At 38.3% G+C, this 20,036-nt stretch overlaps 1 protein-coding gene across 1 annotated transcript in view; it reads right to left on the reverse strand.

Annotated features, from left to right (window-relative positions):
- Positions 1-671: 671 nt before the first annotated feature.
- Positions 672-20,036, reverse strand: part of HSF2BP (heat shock transcription factor 2 binding protein) — a 32,083-nt gene continuing 12,718 nt past the window's right edge. Inside the window, exons 4-7 of the mRNA XM_064505667.1 lie at positions 18,878-19,016; positions 16,577-16,694; positions 9,703-9,806; positions 672-1,337 (exon numbers count right to left, since the gene is read on the reverse strand). Coding sequence (XP_064361737.1) covers positions 1,129-1,337; positions 9,703-9,806; positions 16,577-16,694; positions 18,878-19,016 — 570 coding nt within the window. The 3' untranslated portion in view covers positions 672-1,128. The remainder of the gene's footprint in view (positions 1,338-9,702; positions 9,807-16,576; positions 16,695-18,877; positions 19,017-20,036) is intronic.

Genomic DNA, 20,036 nt, shown 5'->3' on the forward strand with positions numbered 1-20,036 from the left:
TGCAAAAAAACTAATAGGAGATGCTCTTGCACCTGTACCTAACTCAGCATTTTACAATGTTCTTCCTATAAAGCTGCCTGCCAATCACGGTATTTACATCCCATGAACTTTATTCCTTGATTTCTGTACAGTTGGTATAGAAGAAATCCACACTGTATTTTGTTAATACATTGGGTACACAGCTGAGGTACCATAACTTTAATATGGAATAAGTTGCTACCAAAGCATTGCATTTCTTATTTGCCATTCCCTTGAATAACATCTCCTAACTAGCTATGTTACTATCAGCCTAGAAATGGACACCATTTTTTCTAAAACATATGTGTAAATTCTACCAGGACAAAGCACACGAGTGCACACATTAGGGTAAGCAAGCTACACACAGAAGCTCTGACAAACACCACAGTTCTGAAGGAATGCAATACTGCTTATGATGGAGAAGCAGTTAATTTTAGCCTCTTTAGTGCAGAACTAGGTATCACAGGCAACAGTAAAACACCTCCTCTTTCAGGGCTTTTGAAAAACTAATGGCTCAGTTTCTAGTATGCTTGGCAGCCACAAATGGGGTCCACTTGCAGCTCCAGTGAATCTGAATGAGAATTTTGAAAACAGAATCCATTACACACTATAGAATTTGAGTTTTCCTTTATTAAAAGGGAAAGAGTGAGAAGAGAAATAACAACAATAAAACTGAAACTTGAGATGCATTCTGACACAGAAGAGTTATGAAAAGCAACAGTTTTCCTTCAGCACAGTAATTCTTAAAGATGGATCAAAAGGATTATTTACCACCGCAATAAACCACATAGTATCAATGGATGAGATGACTACCTTACTCCCTAAATATGGTAAACAGGCAACATAACCTGGCAACATTACTTTGGAAACCCATTATCAACAAAATCCTACTCAGAAAAATTAAGCCTTTTCCATCTCTACTACAGCACCTAAGATTATATTTGGGCATTTATATTTTCCCAAGTATTATTTTAGGTGGGTTGCCTAGTTTCACAAAGGAACTTAGGCAGAGCAACTTAGGCAAAAGCTTTTCAGTCAAGACCATCTCTAACAACTCTTGCAGCATAAAAATATTCAAAAAATACAAGCAGTTGGTGTCACAGAGCTCTTCTATACTTCATACTCAAGTATTTTAAGATCTTCAAGTAGTTCTCTTGCAAGTGCTTGCAGATCTGCATTGCGGCTCTTTGACAGTGCAATGATACGCTGAAATGGTAAAGTATCACGCATCGCAGAGGCTGACTTGGCTAAAACTTCTGGCTCCAAAATCACAGACTGGAGGAGCCGCAGAACATGAAGACAAACTTCTGTATCCGGGTCTAAAAGTGGGGGGGAAAAAATTCCAGGTGCTAATTAGAAGTGAGCCCAGAAAAAAAAGTACCATTAAAGCTCTAGACTGCCATTCTCCATGACCCACCAGGTATACTGGGAATACCTAAGGTGCCATAATTCACATTTGCCATTTGGTGCTGGCTGGCTGGCTCTGCCATGAACCTGAAAAAAACACCTTTGCCCTCCTCAGCAGCTTGTGCTTAGCAGTGTTTGGGAGGAACAGATAACCAGGAACCTCTCACCTGTACTGCAAATGTTGAAAATGACATAAATAAGTGAATTCATCAACAACTTGAATTTATGCAGGCAGTAGCCAAGATGTACTGCTGGATGCAATCTCATTGAAAGCAGAATAAGCTATATCCCATGACTAAATAGTCTTTACAATAGACTTAACAACAAACGGAACAACTAATGAAAGCTGCTGTAAATGATCAGGCTTTTCCTTAATTTCTTTTTACATAAGATTTCAGATTTCTTCAAAGCTCAATAAAATATCAATTTTTATAAGAGATTCTTGGTAATAATGAATCAAGTTTCCAAGTCTTTAATTCAGTTTACACAAAATTGAAATGGGTACTGAAGCTAAGCATGGTTGCTTAGGAATGCATCAGAGAAATTTAGCAAAGAAGATCTTTGAATGACTTCAGCTAGAAAGACATATAATAACTCCACTGTTAAGAATGCAGGATGCATTTTTAATTACTGAAACATTAGCAGAATTGTATTTTAATCACTCACAACAGTCTATTTGCATTTAATAGTTTATGACTTTACAAAAAGCATCTGGCAGAAGTAGTTATTTGTTTCATGTGCTGTGCATTTTCTACATGTTGGTCATTAGCATACCCAGTCTTCAGCAAGCCTTTGATAGAACTTTGTCTGGAAATGTTGAGAAAAATTAATTCAGATAACTTTGCATGCAAAAATCACTACAGAGACAAAAATCTCGCTGGAGGAGCATAAATGCAGAGCAGCAATAAGCACACCATACTGAGCTGGAAGGAAATGTTAGTGGGCTGCAGCAGGTTTTGTTATTTGTTAGCTTATCTAACACCTACACTGATGACCTGAAAAATGAGTAAGAAGAATTGTCCGTTAAAGGACACAGGGAAATGCTGAAAGTACCCAATGGAGAAAACAGTACAATGGACAACAAAGACTATGGCTATAAGAATGAAACTGTTTAGATGGGAATTTTTAAGTAATTCCCACTATCACATGGCTAAAGTACAGTATCGAAGATTGTGACATCTGATCTACACCCATAAGCAGGTCACAATCTCTCTTCCTCCATCTTCCATCTGTAAATGACATATTTATGTCTTTTCTACACCTTCTTCCCTATTTAAAGCATAAACCTCTTAAGAAAAGAATTTTCTTTCTGTCTACTGGGAATCTAGCAGCATGTGATAGAAGCTTGGCACACAGGAACTGTTCAAAACCAAACAGTAACATGCAAGCATCTTCTGCTTTTCTACGCACCAAAACCTTAGTCATTGGATATCCTGGACAACTTTGGTCATTCAAATCATCATTTTAAAAATCGATGATCAGTGCTGCACGTCCCAAGGAAATGCCCATGCCCATAATACAGCTGCTCCTACTGCCAGCACCAGGGCTGAAGGCTCCAAGGATTCTTTTTCCATCATCAGCTCCTACAATACCTGGAGGTGCAATTTTCTTGAGCAGTCATAATTTCTTCTCATGGAAAGATGCTGCAACTCAAGCCTCACAGACAGCAAGACTTTATGACCAAGTTCTTGGGCAGTAAAAGGATTCAGGGAACCCTTTTAAAAAAACCTGGATGCAAAAGTTCTTGGTTTTCTGATTTACGCTGACCTAATCAAAACATGTCTAAAGGCCTTGACTTCTTCCTTCCATTCCTTTTATTTTCATCTTTATGCTTCCCACAGTCTTTTTTTTTTATTCTTTAATTTTTGCCAGATATAACGTCCAAACTCACTGGCACCCTTTCTCTGTGCTACATTTCTCTGTCTACATTTATTCACTGGAAATAGCAGTAACAAAAGCATAGCCCAAATGGGGAAGAAAGCAGCTTTCAGAAGTGAAATCTATGTAGTTCATTACAATTTTCCTCTGTGTGAGATTATCCCTCCATGAAATAAAGACGCTAATACTTTTAGTGACTCATAGTACTGCTGGGAAGCTTCATATATGTTGCTGCTTTAAATCTTGGATGAAATGTGCTTCATTATTAATACTGCATCTATATTACCATTATCTGCAAGTGTTTAAAGTCTGTAGAAACTAAAGAATTGATCAGAGGAGAAGCATTAGCAGGGGAGGTAATAAAATTAGGATCTGTAGGAGAATCAGGAAATGATCAGAAAATTATTTCTAGCCTGATAAGCAAGAATGTTTTCCAGTAAGAGCAAAGAGGTTCTAGGAAGAATCTTCAACAGCAGCCAGGGAAGCTCAACTGCTTGAGTCACTCAAATGAAGAACAGATTAGCTGTTTAGGAATACAGTGAAGGAAGGAAATACTCCTGCACCACAGGATGACTTAATATGCCTTTAAAGTCTAATTTCCATTGTTCTACATGTATTCTAATTCACTTTAAATTAAATAACTAGATATGCTTTAAAACATACTCCCTTCAGATTACATATGGTTTTGAGACTACTACTTACTATGGATAATCATGTTTTCTAAGAGGATTTTAAAAAATACCCTAGAAGTCTTTTCTTTGTCTCTCCTGTATCAGTATTTTCTTTCTAAAAAATTCTTCTGGAGAATAGTCACAAGAAATGTAAGGAATCTTCATTATTCAGCATTATTCTTATTTCAATAGCTTCCAGATTTAGTCATTTCTACACTAGCTGAGTAACATTTTGTTTGTACAAGATCAAAAAAAATGTCTGAGCTGTAATCAAATCACTGCATCACATCCTCCCAACAACTAGCACACACATTTCTTCAACTAAAATTTCAAAACTATAATCACTATTTCTGGGGAATAGAGGAAAAAAATCAGGCTGCTTGCCTCCGTCTGGGATAGTATGTGTAACACAAGCCTACCACCATCATAAAATGCTGATGCAATTTCAACAAGGTATTGAAACTGCTGGACTTTGCTGACGTTCTGTTAACTGCCAGCACTGCCGTTTGATGTCACTGCCTTTCAGTCACTGACAAAAGCAACTGATAACGTGGATAGATTTTAGTCACATCTGTCATTAACAGCATGCTCTCAGATGAACTGTTCCCTACAGCACGGTTTAAGTAATTGCATTACATCAGTGCTAAGCAGCTTATCTACAATTGGCTCTGTGAGTCGCGTGAACTCAATTTACACGTGCGCATACCATTCTCTGGCCACCTGAATGCAAGATTTATTACTGACAAGCAGTTTACAGCTGTGTCTATGTACGAAAGGCATACTTCAAAAGCTTACTACTGCTCTTGCTAATGTTATTCAACTCCATCACTGTTCAATTCTAGTATGAAGGGACAACCTGCCACTCCCCCTTTCCTTTTTATGAACCTGTCAGGCTACCTATGTATGCAGCAGGTCTAACAGAGAGAGGCACAACCACAGCTTGCCCCATGTAAGATCTCTTTGCATTGCTAGGGCTGGTGGAACTGAGCCAAAGTCTGCAGCAGTGCAGTTTTCCGGACCCTTCCCTAACACTGACAGGTCTGAGACGAGGTGTTGCAATACAGACAATATATGGGGAAGGAGGAGGGAGCATACCGTAACAGAGAAAAGAATGAGCTTTGCTGCTGCAACTCCCATGAATGCAAATGCACTTTCTGTCTGCTACATATTCTCCCCAGCCCCAGCTCCTATGTAACAGCTAGGATTGTTTCAGTCTCCTCCCTCGCCAAGGGACTGCTCTCACTGGCAGACACAGAGTTCAGCTAACTAGAATTCCCCACTCGCCTACAGACATGCGCTGGTCACAGCTCTATCAGGGAAATCCTTGAGAGAGACTCTGAGCCTAGATCAACAACAGCAAATTTGGGTCCCAATTTTTTATTTTGGTCCCTGACTGCTATTTACAGGGCTGAGAGTTAAAAGGAACTTGCACAATAATGTTACACACTACAGATGCAGCTCTGTGGCTGGCAGATCACTGGATGAGTTATTAGGCATGTTTCCTAGCTCGCATCAATCCTAATGAGGGCTTTTGAGGATTCCCAAGAAACTTGCAATCCTCAAGAAACTCACACTCAGATGAGTGTTCACTGGGCCCAACCAAAGCCCCACCTAAATACCACTTCCAGCGGCTGCTTAGAGGAGAGTATGGAAAAAGGGCAAGCATTCACTGAGACTCCCTCTAGGCACTCTTCCAGCCTCTCAACTAACAGTGGTTGAGGGACTTTCCACGCCAGAGCTGGCACCTTTGTGTTTAAGAAAATGGATGTGGTCTGAAAGACAGAAGAGCAATCCTCTTTTTAAGACCATTTGCATAGTCTAAAGAATATAGAACTGTTGACAGCCTGAACAACGGGGAACTAGAGTTTTGATTTATGATCCAAAATCTGTTTTGTTTAGTATAGGCTTTGTTTTATAAACGGAGAGTTTTTGTTAGTCCAGATACCTTCTAAATAACATGCTGTCATGAAAATAACCTGGATTTTCAAAAACTCTGGCAGCCATAACCAATACAAACAGAAAAGCAAGGCACTAGAAACCTTCAGGGTTAGTCTTGAAAAGCAAATATTGAAGGCTGGAGGCAGCATTAGCAAATTGAGAATATGCTGCATGTAGACATTTATAGCAGAGACTGTCATTTGCAAAGAATTTGGATAAACAAGGTTAGATTTCCGTCTTCAGCTGTGGCAGAGGAAACTGAAGGGATAGATCTAAGATTAGTCATATGCCTCTTGTCGTGTTTTGTTTAATGAAGTACCTGGAGTAACTTCCCAGCTATGGATGGGAAATGGCACTGACACAGTCTCTCTTGAATTCTACACTTTCTAATGTATCCAACAAGAACATTCTTTTAACTGCATTCAAAGAAAATTAAAAAGGTGGAAAAACAAATACAGATAAGGGATAGGAAGAAAAAAGCAGAATTTTATCCTGTGCCCATTTGTTTGCAGATATTCCGAATGCTCATGAAAAACATAAACCTAGTCTTAATTATTAATATCTGAGCTGACTACATCTTCTTATTCTTCAAAGGATCCTTACCAGAGAGAAGTCCCAGTCTAGCTCTTTGGGAATTACAGAATGAGGAAGTCTTATTGCATCCACAGAAATAAAGCATCAGAGAAAAAATCTGACAAATCTTAAGTGGATTTGTACCCAAAAATATATAACCTCTTTTTCTACTGAAAGCCCTGAGGAGAGGGTTTCTTTAAATCTGAAGATTACATAAAACCTTCACCCAAGACATCAACACAGGGACACTGGACAATGGAAAAAACTAAAACTGTCTGTTTTCAACAATATGATAGAAGCTCCTCTACAAACAAACAGCACTCCACAAGAGAATTCTACCTATCCCACCAGCTGCTCCACAGACAGAAATCTGAGTTGCTTCATTCATGTGTTTTACGCCTTGGCACAAGGCTGGGAAAGTACAGGTCGTGATAGCTGATACCTAGGCAAGCATAAAACAGCTACAAAAGCTATCAGAGTATCTTCTTCATACAGTGATCGGTATTGCTCATCAAAGGGAGCCCAACTCATAGAGAGTATTTAAAAAAGAAAAAAAAGAAAAAAGCCTCCTCACAAAGTGCTAAAGCTACAAAGACCAGCATTACCTTCAAAAAGTGTGTTAAACATTTGTTTTTCTCCTATTTTCAGTATAACATCCAGAAGAAAAAACTATTAAGATTTTTGTTACTGAGTGTGAAGTCACAGTGGTTCATCAAAATTTTCTAAGGACAGTAGGACAGAGGAATCTACCTTTCTTTTACCATACATGTATTCAATGTCAAATTCTCATATTTTTGTCCTTCAAGAAGCCTGCTAGACAACCTGACCAATATCTCTTTGCTTTAGATACAGCAAGGGGAAATAGTTAATATATACATTTGCTCTCTTCTTCACTTAATGGGAAGGACAGTTTTCTCCAGGGAACAAGACGGGGCAGGGACTGAGAATTCAGAGAAGGATTCAGAGGCGTTTATTAGCAGTGTACAAGCAAGTGGGAAAAAATGCCCCTGATGTACAGTCTGAGGGCACAGGCACTTGTAGATTGATGATGGCAAAGCAAACAGGATGACTCTCTGAAAATAAAAAAAGGCCAAATGATGATTTCTTGGGGCCTCTCTTAGTGGGAACTCTGATAAATTCTTAGAGAACTGAGGAAAGCTGAATCATCTCACAAGCCTTAATCAGAACAGTCTTTGAAGAAGCTTCCTGCAGGAAGGCAACATGTACAGGATACCCTGACAAGACTGCAGCGCTCTACTCTCTTGTATGGAAAAAACTGTTAGACCTGTAGCAGCTCCAGACGTTTAGAAGCTGAATCATGGCTAGCAGAAGCTGAAGATGCTGGCCACAGAAGCAGTGGAGAAGCAAGGGTGGGAGGAAGCTACTGACTTCTGGAAGTTGAAATGTTTAGAAATGGATTAAATGTAGAGGAAACTGCAGAGACCTCATATAAAGTGATGGGAGCAAGACAGAGTCTTGGATCTGACCTCTCGTCTGGTATACAACCTAGTCAGCCATCTCCCTTGACAGTAAACAGATTTCCTCTGAAGTCAGAAATCTGAACCAGCAGATGCGGTTTATCTGAGAATCCTCCTCCTCTGCTGTAACTGCAGAACTTTATTATCAAAATATGAAGGAATTAACCATGCCCATCTTTTCTTCCACAACCCAGCCATACACAACTAACACTTGCAAAATGCAGAATAGCCTTTCAATTTTTTTTATTTCCATTATTGGTTGTAATTTAATTACAACTGTGTCACATTCCATCCTCTTCTGTGATCTCAGAGGCTTATTCAAACACTAGACTGCATCAAACGATTAGCTTCCGTGTTCTATCGCAACATTTCAAAGGGCACACTTGCAAAGTCAAATTTAGACAAGGTATTTTGAGGGGTTTTTCTGCTAGAGCAACAGCTAATGTATATATTGGCCCAATGTAAAGTAAGAAGAAAATCTGGACTAACTTATGTTAAGTTTGTAAGTAGAGCAGAGCAAAGGGCCATGCAAGTTCTCTCTGCAAATATAATTTTTCTCAGGCTGTATTAAAAAGTCTATAAAACGCACAGGTGTTTTCCAATGGTGTTAGAAGGCTTAATAAATTTACTGAGATGTCACGTGAAAGACAATGCAATGGCAATGCAAAGCAGCAAGTTCCCTGGTGAAAAAGTTACATAAAACAGTGAGGGAACTGTGAAAAAAACAAGCAGCTTCCAGTTTACCGGGTCAAATCAAAGCCTCTCAAAACTTCAACTTCAAATTCATTCCTTGAAAAAAGCAGATGCAACTGCTTCCATTTCAGTTACCATTGTTATTTACTAGTCATATTAGAGCAGGGTTTTGTATGGCAGTACAGAGTGCAGAGCTAACTAACCTCCCCTGTCATATGAATTGCACACCAAAATCTTCTCACAGACAAGCTACAAAACACAAACCTTAGAAAACCAGAGGAGAGCAAACTCTAGGAGCAGTTCTTAGGCAGTAGAGTGTCATGGCTCTAGAGCTGCCCTTACTGTCCCTTATAAGCTGTGTGTGCAGCTGCCAGCTAAGCTCCAATGCACACTGGCCACGTCAGTCTCTGCTGGCTCCTACACAGGGATTTGAAGTGTGTGCAAGAGCAGAGTCTTCATGTCAGTCATGTGCCTGACAGTGGCCACAGAAGCCCTTCAAGTCCTGTACTGGCCAAAGCCAAAGCTGGGAATAGTATAGTATTCACGGCTCACAAGCCCACATCTTATTAGACCAGAATGACTCTCTTCAGCTGGACCGGGGTCACTTTTGCTACATGCGAATGTAGTTCCAAAGGTTGGCTTGTTTCTCCAAAATGCCTCAGAATTGTTACGTTTTCTTTTGGTAAATTCTAATTATTTCATATACAATTTCCCCAAGATTTTATTTTAAAGTTGGTACATGAAAATATAGATGGCTTTTTAAAATCTGCTCCCTCTTTTTAATTCTACCATCAATAAATTTTATATCAATGGAGTATTACATACTGTGCCAGATATGTTGTGGGAAATGCTCATCTTCTTCCTCTATTTGCCCTTTTTGGATACTTTTAATCTGATAGAAGCTAACATAATCAGGTTACAGATATAAATTTCTGTTTTGTTATTTGCAATACCTATTCCCAATGTGCAATCCCATTATTTGCAATACCTATTCCCAATTTGCAATCCCCAAAGACACAATTTACATCATTCTTAGAGCAGCTTACCATTCAGTAGCCACCACAGCAAAGGCATAAAACCTGGACTTTCACTGATGTACTTCAAGCCTTTCAAGTTGATGCTCACATTGTAAAGTGACATTAGCATTAGCCTAAAATTGAAAGGAAAAAGAAGTGACGACCTTGGATTTCTTTGCATCTTTTTGTATCTTTTCCTATTTACACCAACCAAGTATTGATGCAGAAACCTATTCTAACAATGAATACTTTCATAAAACCGATAAGTCTCATACCACATACATGCAATATTGTGCAAAACATTGCTGCTGTTGTTAAATCATCTATTTTACTCATGGAGAAAAATATCCAATCTGAAAGCAAAAAAGTCTCATCAAACTCCATGAGATTCATTACATGAAATGTGCAAAAGTAGGATTTGGCCTTAAATGACCATACAACCTATACAACAGACTTTTCTTAGTGAGGGTTCCCACTGGGCAAATGATCATCTCAAATAAGCTGTTTTTCTTAACAAACAGAAGGGTCAATAGGAAATAGAAAGACTGTATACCCAGTACTAGAAACAACGTAAAAGGAAGTATGTGCTCCATTTTGTTTGTTCTGCTACTCAAGCTTTTGTGTACACTGACCCTTCAGTCAGCTGAAATAAGACACATTGCTTAAGCCATCTTCTTTCCTGTACCCTCCTATTTCTCCTGCAAATGGGAACAGATGCAATATATAGCCAACATACAGCAAACAGTAAAGCATTCTCTCTCCGCTGGTTGAGGAAGTTACTATGCTTACAGAAGTATTTGGAGGAAGGGGAAAGGCCTGGAAGAGGGAAGAGAAAAGCATTAGTAGCCACAACTCAGCTTAGCACACTGCCTCCTAGGCCTGGTTTGTCCTTTCCACTATGGGTGTAGAGTAGAGGAATGGCTGACTCTGCCTGCTTTCCAAGCCCCCCATACAGTCACACAGGACCATACAATCTGGACCATAAAGTGAGACCTGGCTATGAAAAAATGAATGCTTGTCTCTTAAAATGTCATCATGGACTTTTCTATTTACTTTGCCTTTAGAAATCCAGACTGATTACATTCAATTTACAGGTGAAAAGACATCTGTTTTTGTTTTTGTTTTTTTTTTAAGTCAACAACACTGGAATCTGGCCACAGACTGTGCTCTTGTCTGAGCATAGACAAGAGGATAACACTGGCCAAGGGGTACTCTCAATCACGCTTCTTCAAAACTGCTATTTCCCAACAACATTTGAGCAAACTCAAAGCCTTCTTTCCCCCCCCCCCCAGAAGGTAACTTCTTTTTGGTCTTTTATTACTGTCATTAATACTGAGGGACAGAACCCATATCCTGCCTTTCAGGTAACAGGGAAAGTCTACAGATCGCTGCCTAGAAAACATTTCCTTAATCGAGAACTGAAAAAATCTAATACAACATTTCTGACAAACAGAAATCCAGGCTGTCATTTATAGTCACACTGCACTTCAGTGTTTAGATGACATAATAAAAATATGCATAGTAGGTATATGCTAATTTCAGCAACACTTTCAAAAGCTTCCCAAAACAGGATTTCTTAATTTATCAACCTTCTAAAATAGGAAGTTCATTAGCCATCTTCTGGGAATGCATACATATCAAGTTATAAATTATACCAAAGTCTCAACTTTTTTTACAGAGAGGAAAAATACATTTGCTGGAGAAAGATCTGTATTTTCAAAGGCCTACTCTTGCCTGCCTATTCCACTAGATTCTCCCAAGAAGGCTTACACGTAAGTTACTGCAAACATGAAAAGCTTCAGTATGATGAGTAATTCGAAAAATCTGAAAAGCACCAGGAAAAGGGGGGTTGACTACTAGTGCCACCTTAGCCTTGGCTACGACAGCGCTAAGGTGATTTTGTAAGACACGGGAAGTTACATATAGAAATGGCAGCTTCGCCAGTTTACGTAGATAGAGCAACCAGGCCAGAATTTATTTTTAGCCACCTTGCACTGCTGGACAAGGACAGTAACTTGCAGCTCAGAATGACTCTCCCTTTTCAAAGCTATCCTGAACAACTGCTAATACTTGATGCAGATTTTGTTAGTACTAAACCTTCTTCTGCAGTTCCTGCTGAAGTAAATTCTTCTTTCAAATGTTTGATGTTTATGTTATTACTCTATCTTCCACAGATCTGGTAAGAGTTTTTTTGTTTCTGGTGGATAAAACTTTCTGTTTCAGCTAGTCAGAGTCTCAGTGGGCTTAATGCAAAACTATTTCCATTTCCCTCTAACTTCCAGTAGGAATGTGACCTGATACTCAAAGGTAGGAAGCACCCAGAAAAAAAATGCACTGATGTTAATCAGAGAAACTTCTTGCTCAGCTTCCTTCAAAATCAGATCACTGCTGTACTATGAACTCCTAGCCAAGAGGCCTGTGATGTTCTTGAAAAAAACAGCTGTACTCTGGAGCCAAAAGCTGCCATATCAGTGAGTTCTTTCATGCTTTTAGTGATGTTCTCCTGTTCTACCTTTTATGCAGATCATCTTTACAATTGAGAGCGCAATGTAGTTTTTGGACAACAAAAAGGGAGGATGTATGGGCAGGGCTCCCGTAACATTTATGGAACATGTCATCATACCAGTTCACAGTTGGGTGCTGGGTTGCACACAAAACAACTCATCACAAACAGGAACAGGCTGGAATCTTCACCTCCACTCTGGGGCCAGCCTCGTTGCTGCTATCTCTGAAGACTATGATAAAGCTGCATGTTACTGTACTGTCACCATTTCCAAATAAGAGGGAAAAAATGCTATTTCCTAGTGGACTCACACCTCACATCCTATTTTCAAACAAGATACTATGGCTTAAGTTGCACCATCAGCAGAATTTCAGACATAGTCTGAATGCATACCTTGCAGGCAGCAGGAAAGAAAAGTAATACAACTCAGTTTATCCTGCAGTGGCAGAAGTTTAAGTTATATTATTTGTTGCATCATGGTGAGTTTGATCAACTAGGTTCTTAAGTGGCTGGAAGAAGAAACAGCATTATTAAATCTACTACATCAGTGGCCCCCAACAAGCAGTGAGGGGTGCTGAGTGAGCTTGCAAAGCCCATTCACTCCTTTCCATACAGCTTCTATAGCACTTACTTGGGTTGCAGAATTTAACAACTGACAAAGGAATACCGTCACCAGCATGAAAATTATCAATAAAACAATTAATCAAAATAGAAAGAGTTAACATTTCTTGACAAGGTATTTCATCCTTAATCTGTTTGACATTTCCAGTTAGAAACAAAGTGATGTAAAGTGACGTAAAAAGATACAGCGATGTTTGTATTTTTCTTTTACTTGTTTGCTTTGTGCAGACCAAAGGGACCGGTGGTGGTGATCCAGGAAAGTGTTACGGTTTGGAGTGTCATCCCACAAGCCAATGTAAAGGCCTAATCCAAAAGGAGTAACATTTTATTACTCACTAAGCACGCTTACCTAAGCAATGTAGAAACATTTCCAGGCTCCTTATACTGCCTTCACCTCTAGCACTTGCACTAATAACTATATTTTGCACTACATACTCTTATTGAAGCAAACTTGATAAACAGTCTTACTAGATAAAACAGTATCTTCCGATTCTTTTTTAATGTGGAGCTCTTTTTATTTATGCATTTCACAGTCTTCCTATTTAGGCAAGACAAATTTAGTTAACATCTTACACCACTGTATCTGTCACAGCCTTCTTCAAAATCTAGAACTAAAAGCACAGCTAAAGCCCTTTCTCTTCTGCCTAATACATGAGATTAGTATATAAAATCAAATATTTTACTGGCTATTTCTAATTGCTGCACAAGCAAAGTTAAAGATTCCTAACAATTTAATTATAGCTATAAACAAATGCATAAATGTTTATTGATTGCCTAACAATTACAAACAGTGAACAAAGCTTACACAAATGAGAGGAGTATTTCACACCACAGCTATTTCAAACAGGCAAAGACAATCATGAGATTTCAGAACTCACATTCATGTAGACTCCTTGGGTATAACTATCGCATACTCATGAGTTATAATGGATACTGTAGCAGTGCTGGAATAAATCACAGCTATTCCTTGTATATGTTTGATTTATATGCTTTTACAAGTAAAACACAGAATTGCTAGAACTAAAAGAGGAAAGAGAACGCCTCTCTTTTTCAGTTTACTTTGTGTTTGATACCACTGTGTGTAGAATGAGACTCAGAATTTCCCCTGATCTGTCACATATTAAAAAAATTTTTTTTTCAAAATAAAAGCAAAAAAATAATTGTAAAACCACAGAAACTGAGCAAAGGACAAACTTATTCTTGAAAATATAAACCCACATTTTTTCTTTTACTGGTCAAACTTTAAGTTGATGATGTCCTTTCATGTAATACCAAGGTAGTGCTTTGAGAGAAACACGCATTTCCAAATCAATGGACAGACATTATCAGCCATTAGATATAGTTCAAAAAATGTGTCTGTATGTATGTGTACATAAACATTATTATGATGATTCCAGAATCTGTTTATACATTACTTCATATATATACAACATATATATAACTATCATATCTCTATCTCACCATTGTCTTTCACTTTGTACAGCCTTATGCTCCTTACATTAGGGAGAAAAGAGAGTTCTTCTGACATGTCCTCTTACGAATATGTTGATCATTTAAGATTATCAAGCAGATGAAGAAGTCTTACTTGTAGAGAACAATTTAAAAACACCCACCCACCCACACCCACCCTTCTTTGCTGGGTTAGGAGAGTGGAAAATCCCCAAACAGGAGAACAAAGAAGTCAAGCGTAAGTAAAGGGTTTTAAGAACTTAACAGACATGAGACAGGTGGGGAGCCCGCAGACAAAAAGGAAACCTAGACATGAAAGACAAACACAGGGGAAACATTTTGCACTAAACCATTTGAGCAAATTAGGATCCCTCATTCCGTGACAAGGCAATGAAGAAACCTCATTTCTAGCATTTTTTCTAATGTTGTAATACAGCCATTTTTTATCAAATGACAAATTCAAAATAAGAAAAAAATATATTGTTAGCTGTGGAATATCAGAAAACATTATTGTATCACTGAACACAAGGTAAGAGATGCTTAAAGCTTCTCACAATCAAATACTTTGTGCAACCTCTCTTTTAGGCTTCATTCAATTTTTTGGCCAGGAGTTTGGCCCCTGCTGAATCTCTGGCTGCTTCTTGGGATTGATTCATGCGTATTTTATCTCGATTGCTGTGTGGCAGCCAGGATTACATCATACGTGAAATTCTTCTGCAAAGCTGAAAGCTATTAAATATGAAATCACAAACCTTCATTTCTAAAAGGAAGGTCTTCAAATATTACCAATTACATTAACACTAATCTGAAATGTTCAAATATCATGAATCAGATTATATTTGCTTAAAATCCAGAGTGTGTATATAGGGGTGGCTGGGTGGGTGTGCATGTGTGTGTTTAGAAACACTTTCCTATTCCCCTCCCCTGCCCCAAATAAAATTCTCTGGGTGTTTTTTTGGTTGTTATTGTTGCCATAAAGATTTCAAACTTTTACAGGTCCTGTTCTCATGGTTTTTTCTATATACAGGAAGGCACAAAATACCTTTTCTTTCTTAAGTGAAAGTTGAGATTTTCATTCAAATCTTTTAGTAGAGGCTTTGAAAAAATGCTATTCCAAGAGTTAACAAGCCTGCTTTGAGTGCTGACCTTCAAGCTCTGTAACTGATAAATACAGTAAACGACTGATATCAAAGTACCTAAGCACTACATACAACACAGGCTATTCAACTTCCCCCTCGCTACCCAAGAGAAAGGCAAGCACCTTCAGAGAGCAAATCATTCTTTCCTAACATGGGCTGAACGAATGATCATCTGACAGCACCATCTCTTTCTACTGACTGTGGGAAGGAGCCTAGACAGTTAGCAGATACTTGACGTCTAGCTTTTAGATAGCTGAGGTTAGGCAAGATAAAACCTATCCAAAGTTAAGACAAGACTGATTTCATATCTATCACACACAACCTGCTTAAATGTATGTATAGAGACACAATCAAGTTACTGTGGCTGACTGGATTGCTGTTTGTCAGCTAAGCCATGACAGCTGGCTTATATCTGAATTCTTAACCCCTCCACCCTGTAAAAAAAACATGCTGGTTTAAGCCTTCCTCACTAACAAATTAACCAGGTGCATGAGATCGGAGCCCACGACTTAGCTGATGAGCAAGTACTTGTTAAGGCATGGTAACTTACTTGCTCAAGGCCATTTATCCTCAGCTCTGAGAAAAAGGCAAAGATGATAGTTTATTTAATTTCTCCACTTCTTGGAAAGTACTTTTCCAGTGTCTGCACTGTGTAACTTTTCTTTAGAACAACTCTGTATTGCAAGGTCCCTTCATAATCTCTACCCTTTACAAACATAGATGCACAACGCTTCTGGCTAAGGTAGCATGAAGTGATTTAATTTTTGCTCTTGGCAGATACATGACTCACTTTTTTCACTAAGCAGATGAAGTGTTTTACAGATATTATTTTTTCCTATTGGAAGAGAATAAGTATGAGTCCCTATTCCCCACATTCTCTCTGTCTGAACACTTGAACTCACACTTTCCTTATCTGAATTGAACTCATGAGCCCCTCCCAAGGTAGAGGAATGTATCTTTGCTCATCCTTAGAAAATTATAGTGCTTAAGATACTTCCCAAGAAACACAAAACCTGGATGAAGCTAGCCTTGCAGCCAAGCCTGATATATCTGCAAGGAATGCCACTGTGAAAACATTTTCCAACAACTATATTTCCTTTCCAGGAAAGGAAATAATGGCAGAGTGGGAAAACACTGTGATTGACACTGCAAGATGATGCACTTCATTTGAAAGAAAAAAAAGTCATCATACACTTTAAATTTAGTGCAGAGTCCCGGCTTCATGTCTCCCAGGAGCTGCATCATTGTGTCCAATAACTCCCGATTTGAACTAACCAAGAATTCACGGCCACATGCCAGTGCAGCCACATCTGTGAAAGAACACAAAACACCACCATAAAAATCAGACTTCATACAAAAATGTTAATTATCAGCACAACTAAAAATACAACAGCTGTGAAGAATGAACTATGACATCTATATAAACTTCACACTATATTCATCTACATAGCAAATATTGATGTTAGTATGTTACTGAAACAGCAAATGGTCAAATTCTACTTTGGTAGATTCATTCACTTCATTCTTCATTCTACTTTGGTAATTAAAATATGTATTCAGGGTGGCCAGGATTCTAATGGTAACACAGTGAATTACGAAACAGAAGGCTGGATTCAAGCAATTCTAAGCAGACATCTGCAAATGATGTGGGTACGAAGCAAAGCTGATCATTATAGGTTCGATTTAAAGAAAAAAAACTGCAGATTGTTTTACATTTGCTCAGTCCACAATGACTGGCACACTACACCACTAAAACACTTGTAAGAGTCTACTTGAAAGCTCTTTTCCTAGCTCTCTACAAGTGCTGCTCATGCACAACCCCAAAGGCAAAAACATTTCTGAAGTCTACTGCTGCAAGGTAGACTTTTCTCAAATATTTTCCCCTGTGCTTGCCCCATATTTTAGCGCCTCCTTATGTGCCTTAGGGGTATCTGCCAGCAACCTGGGTTTGTCTGCACTGTGCAACCAAGCCAAACCTCCCCCAAATGACTGAAGCAAGAAGTATGTAACTACTGACGGAACCTGGCTCCTTGGCCTCCCATTCAGGTGGGAGGATCCCCATTCGGGTATATGCCGCAGGACATAGTTCTTCCACTTCCATGTAGCCTCAGTTTCTCTGTCTTGTGCATGTACATTAACGCCCTTTCTAATCTCAGAATAAAGCAGAGCTACTATGGACACGGCACATAACTAAAGACTGTGTGTGTAAGCTCGGCTGTGCTAAGGCAACACAGAGAACTTCTGGTATTTTCTAACTTCTGAATATTTGCCATATCATGACCTTAACATTCTTTTAATATAGCTAATATACTACTTTAAAGTGTAAATAGTATTAAGATGGCACCTTCTGCATCATTCATCTGCTGTACCCTTCATCATATTTGAGCTTCAGAAATCTCTTTTCCAAATTATAGAGACAAAGAGAGAAATCTTGGCATTATCAAATTCCGTGGCAAAATCTGTATCAACTTCAGTTGGTATAGAGGATTTCATTCTAATTCTGATTGACAGAATTCCACCATGCTAATTCCTTCTTAGGCAGAAACCTCCCTCTATACGAGCCTTTAAACATTTTCTGCATTCAGACTTTACTTTTGCTATGCTTTTTCTTTTCAGTGAAGCAACCTGAGAGAACTGAATCCCACCTTTACTTGGTACAGTGGCATAATGCTTCATATACTGTTTTTATTATAATCTTTAATGGCACCACAGCACCTAAAATCACACATTCAAAAAAGCTGCTAATTCAAGACTCACTTATTTGTATATATATCCATTGTTTCATGTATCTTGCATTATGTCATTAATTACTGCCATTTTGACACCTGCACTGTTTTGCAAAAATGCTGATGACATAGCATCTCCATTTCTAACAGCTTTGCAAGTCAAGGGCAGCCATATTAACACACATCTGTGGCTTCCTACTTACTACGCTACCCTAAAAAAAGACATTTTCTATGCAAGTCAGGTTTATTGCCTTTTACTTTTTTCAGTATTATTTAATCATGAAATCTAGAGGACAATGAAGCTGGAGTCCATCTGGCATCAACAATATCGTTAAGCAATTTCAAAATGCTGAACGTATTCCTTAAGATCAAACTGATCTACACACATTATCTGCAATTAATATATCTCAAAGATGTTATTATTATTGGCGATTCAGGAAGTATATTGCTTGATTTTTACAAACTAAATGAGTTTACATGACTAGCAAAAGGGTCCTTATTTTACTCCAGATTGAGTAGAAGTGTTTCAGAACTCAATGGCTCTTGAACATCTAATACTTAATCTTGTCACAGAGTTCAGTTCCTCATACAAGTGTCAAATGACAAAATCCTCTAGAACTTCAAGAGACGAGGAAGTCACCTAGGATATCAACATTGACTAGATACTTGATTTTGAAAAACGTGTTTACTGTAGTACATATAACACAATATATAAATTCTCACTACATGCATGTGGAATGTTAACATGAGAGATAACACTAACTTACTTGTTACAATCCCTGCCAAAGCTAATACAAACTGATTTTCATCAGAATCCAAATCCTGCTGCTTCATGTCTTCATTTAACGACTTCACAAAGCTCTCCATAGTCTGTGCAGTGATTGTAAAAAACTTTACTGCTTTACTCTGCAAGTGTGGAGGAGAAAGAGAAGATTATACATACTAGAGTAACTATGGTTATTAGCTGTTACAGTGAAACTGGACAATTTTCAAAATTACTGAAGTTTCTAGTCACTTCACAAAACAACAGAAAATAGTAGATATGCCCTGATATTTGAAATTACCCCAGAAGAGCATGGGAAACTAGTTTATGCTACATTTATTTATAAAATCTTCCAATTGCATATTTCCCTCCTAAACCCACAGTAGTACATATCAAACCACAGAACTAATGCTTATTTTCAAAACTGAGGCTATTACCTATTTGCTTTACAATACGTGCATCGAGTGTTTTTGTTTCACATTTACTGAGACTACTGCAACCGCATTTGTCAAAACCCTACCTCTAAACAGTTGAATACTTGACTGCAGCCTGACTTAGTAACTTGACATTAATATTCCTCAGAAAACCAATGATATACTCAGAAAAAGTAGAATTCAACTGGATCTGAACTTAATTTGAGTATTAATTGCTTGATTAATGAATTGCTCAGTATGGATGTAGAACAACTGGTTAGCTAGAAATTCTTCAGAAAAGGAAACTGAGATCTCTGCTAGATCACAGGTTGAGTTCAAGTCAATGTCACATGAGAAGGACAATCATCATGCTAGGATGTAAAACAGGAGTACAGCACATAATTATGTTATGCAATTTTCTCCACTCAGCACAAGACCTCAAAACCGGAAAACTGCCGCCATTTCTGGGTATCTCCACTGAAGAACCAATCAATTGGGAGAAAGCTCAGAGGCGATCAAAGACAATAGTCAGAGGTGCAGACAGAGCCCACAAAGAAAGACTGAAAGAATTGTTTCTGTTTATTAATAATTCTGACCAGGAGAACATTGTTGGAACAGTATTTCCACAGAGCATTCTATTTTTCACAACAAAAAAAACAGAGTGCCCATAATGCTAGGTTTGTTGGTGTGTTTAAGAATTTTGCCAGCAATTTCATCAAACAGCTGAAACTTTTAATCATTTCCTGCAGC

The sequence above is a fragment of the Dromaius novaehollandiae genome, chromosome 1 (assembly GCF_036370855.1).
Source record: "Dromaius novaehollandiae isolate bDroNov1 chromosome 1, bDroNov1.hap1, whole genome shotgun sequence".
Classification (NCBI taxonomy): domain Eukaryota; kingdom Metazoa; phylum Chordata; class Aves; order Casuariiformes; family Dromaiidae; genus Dromaius; species Dromaius novaehollandiae.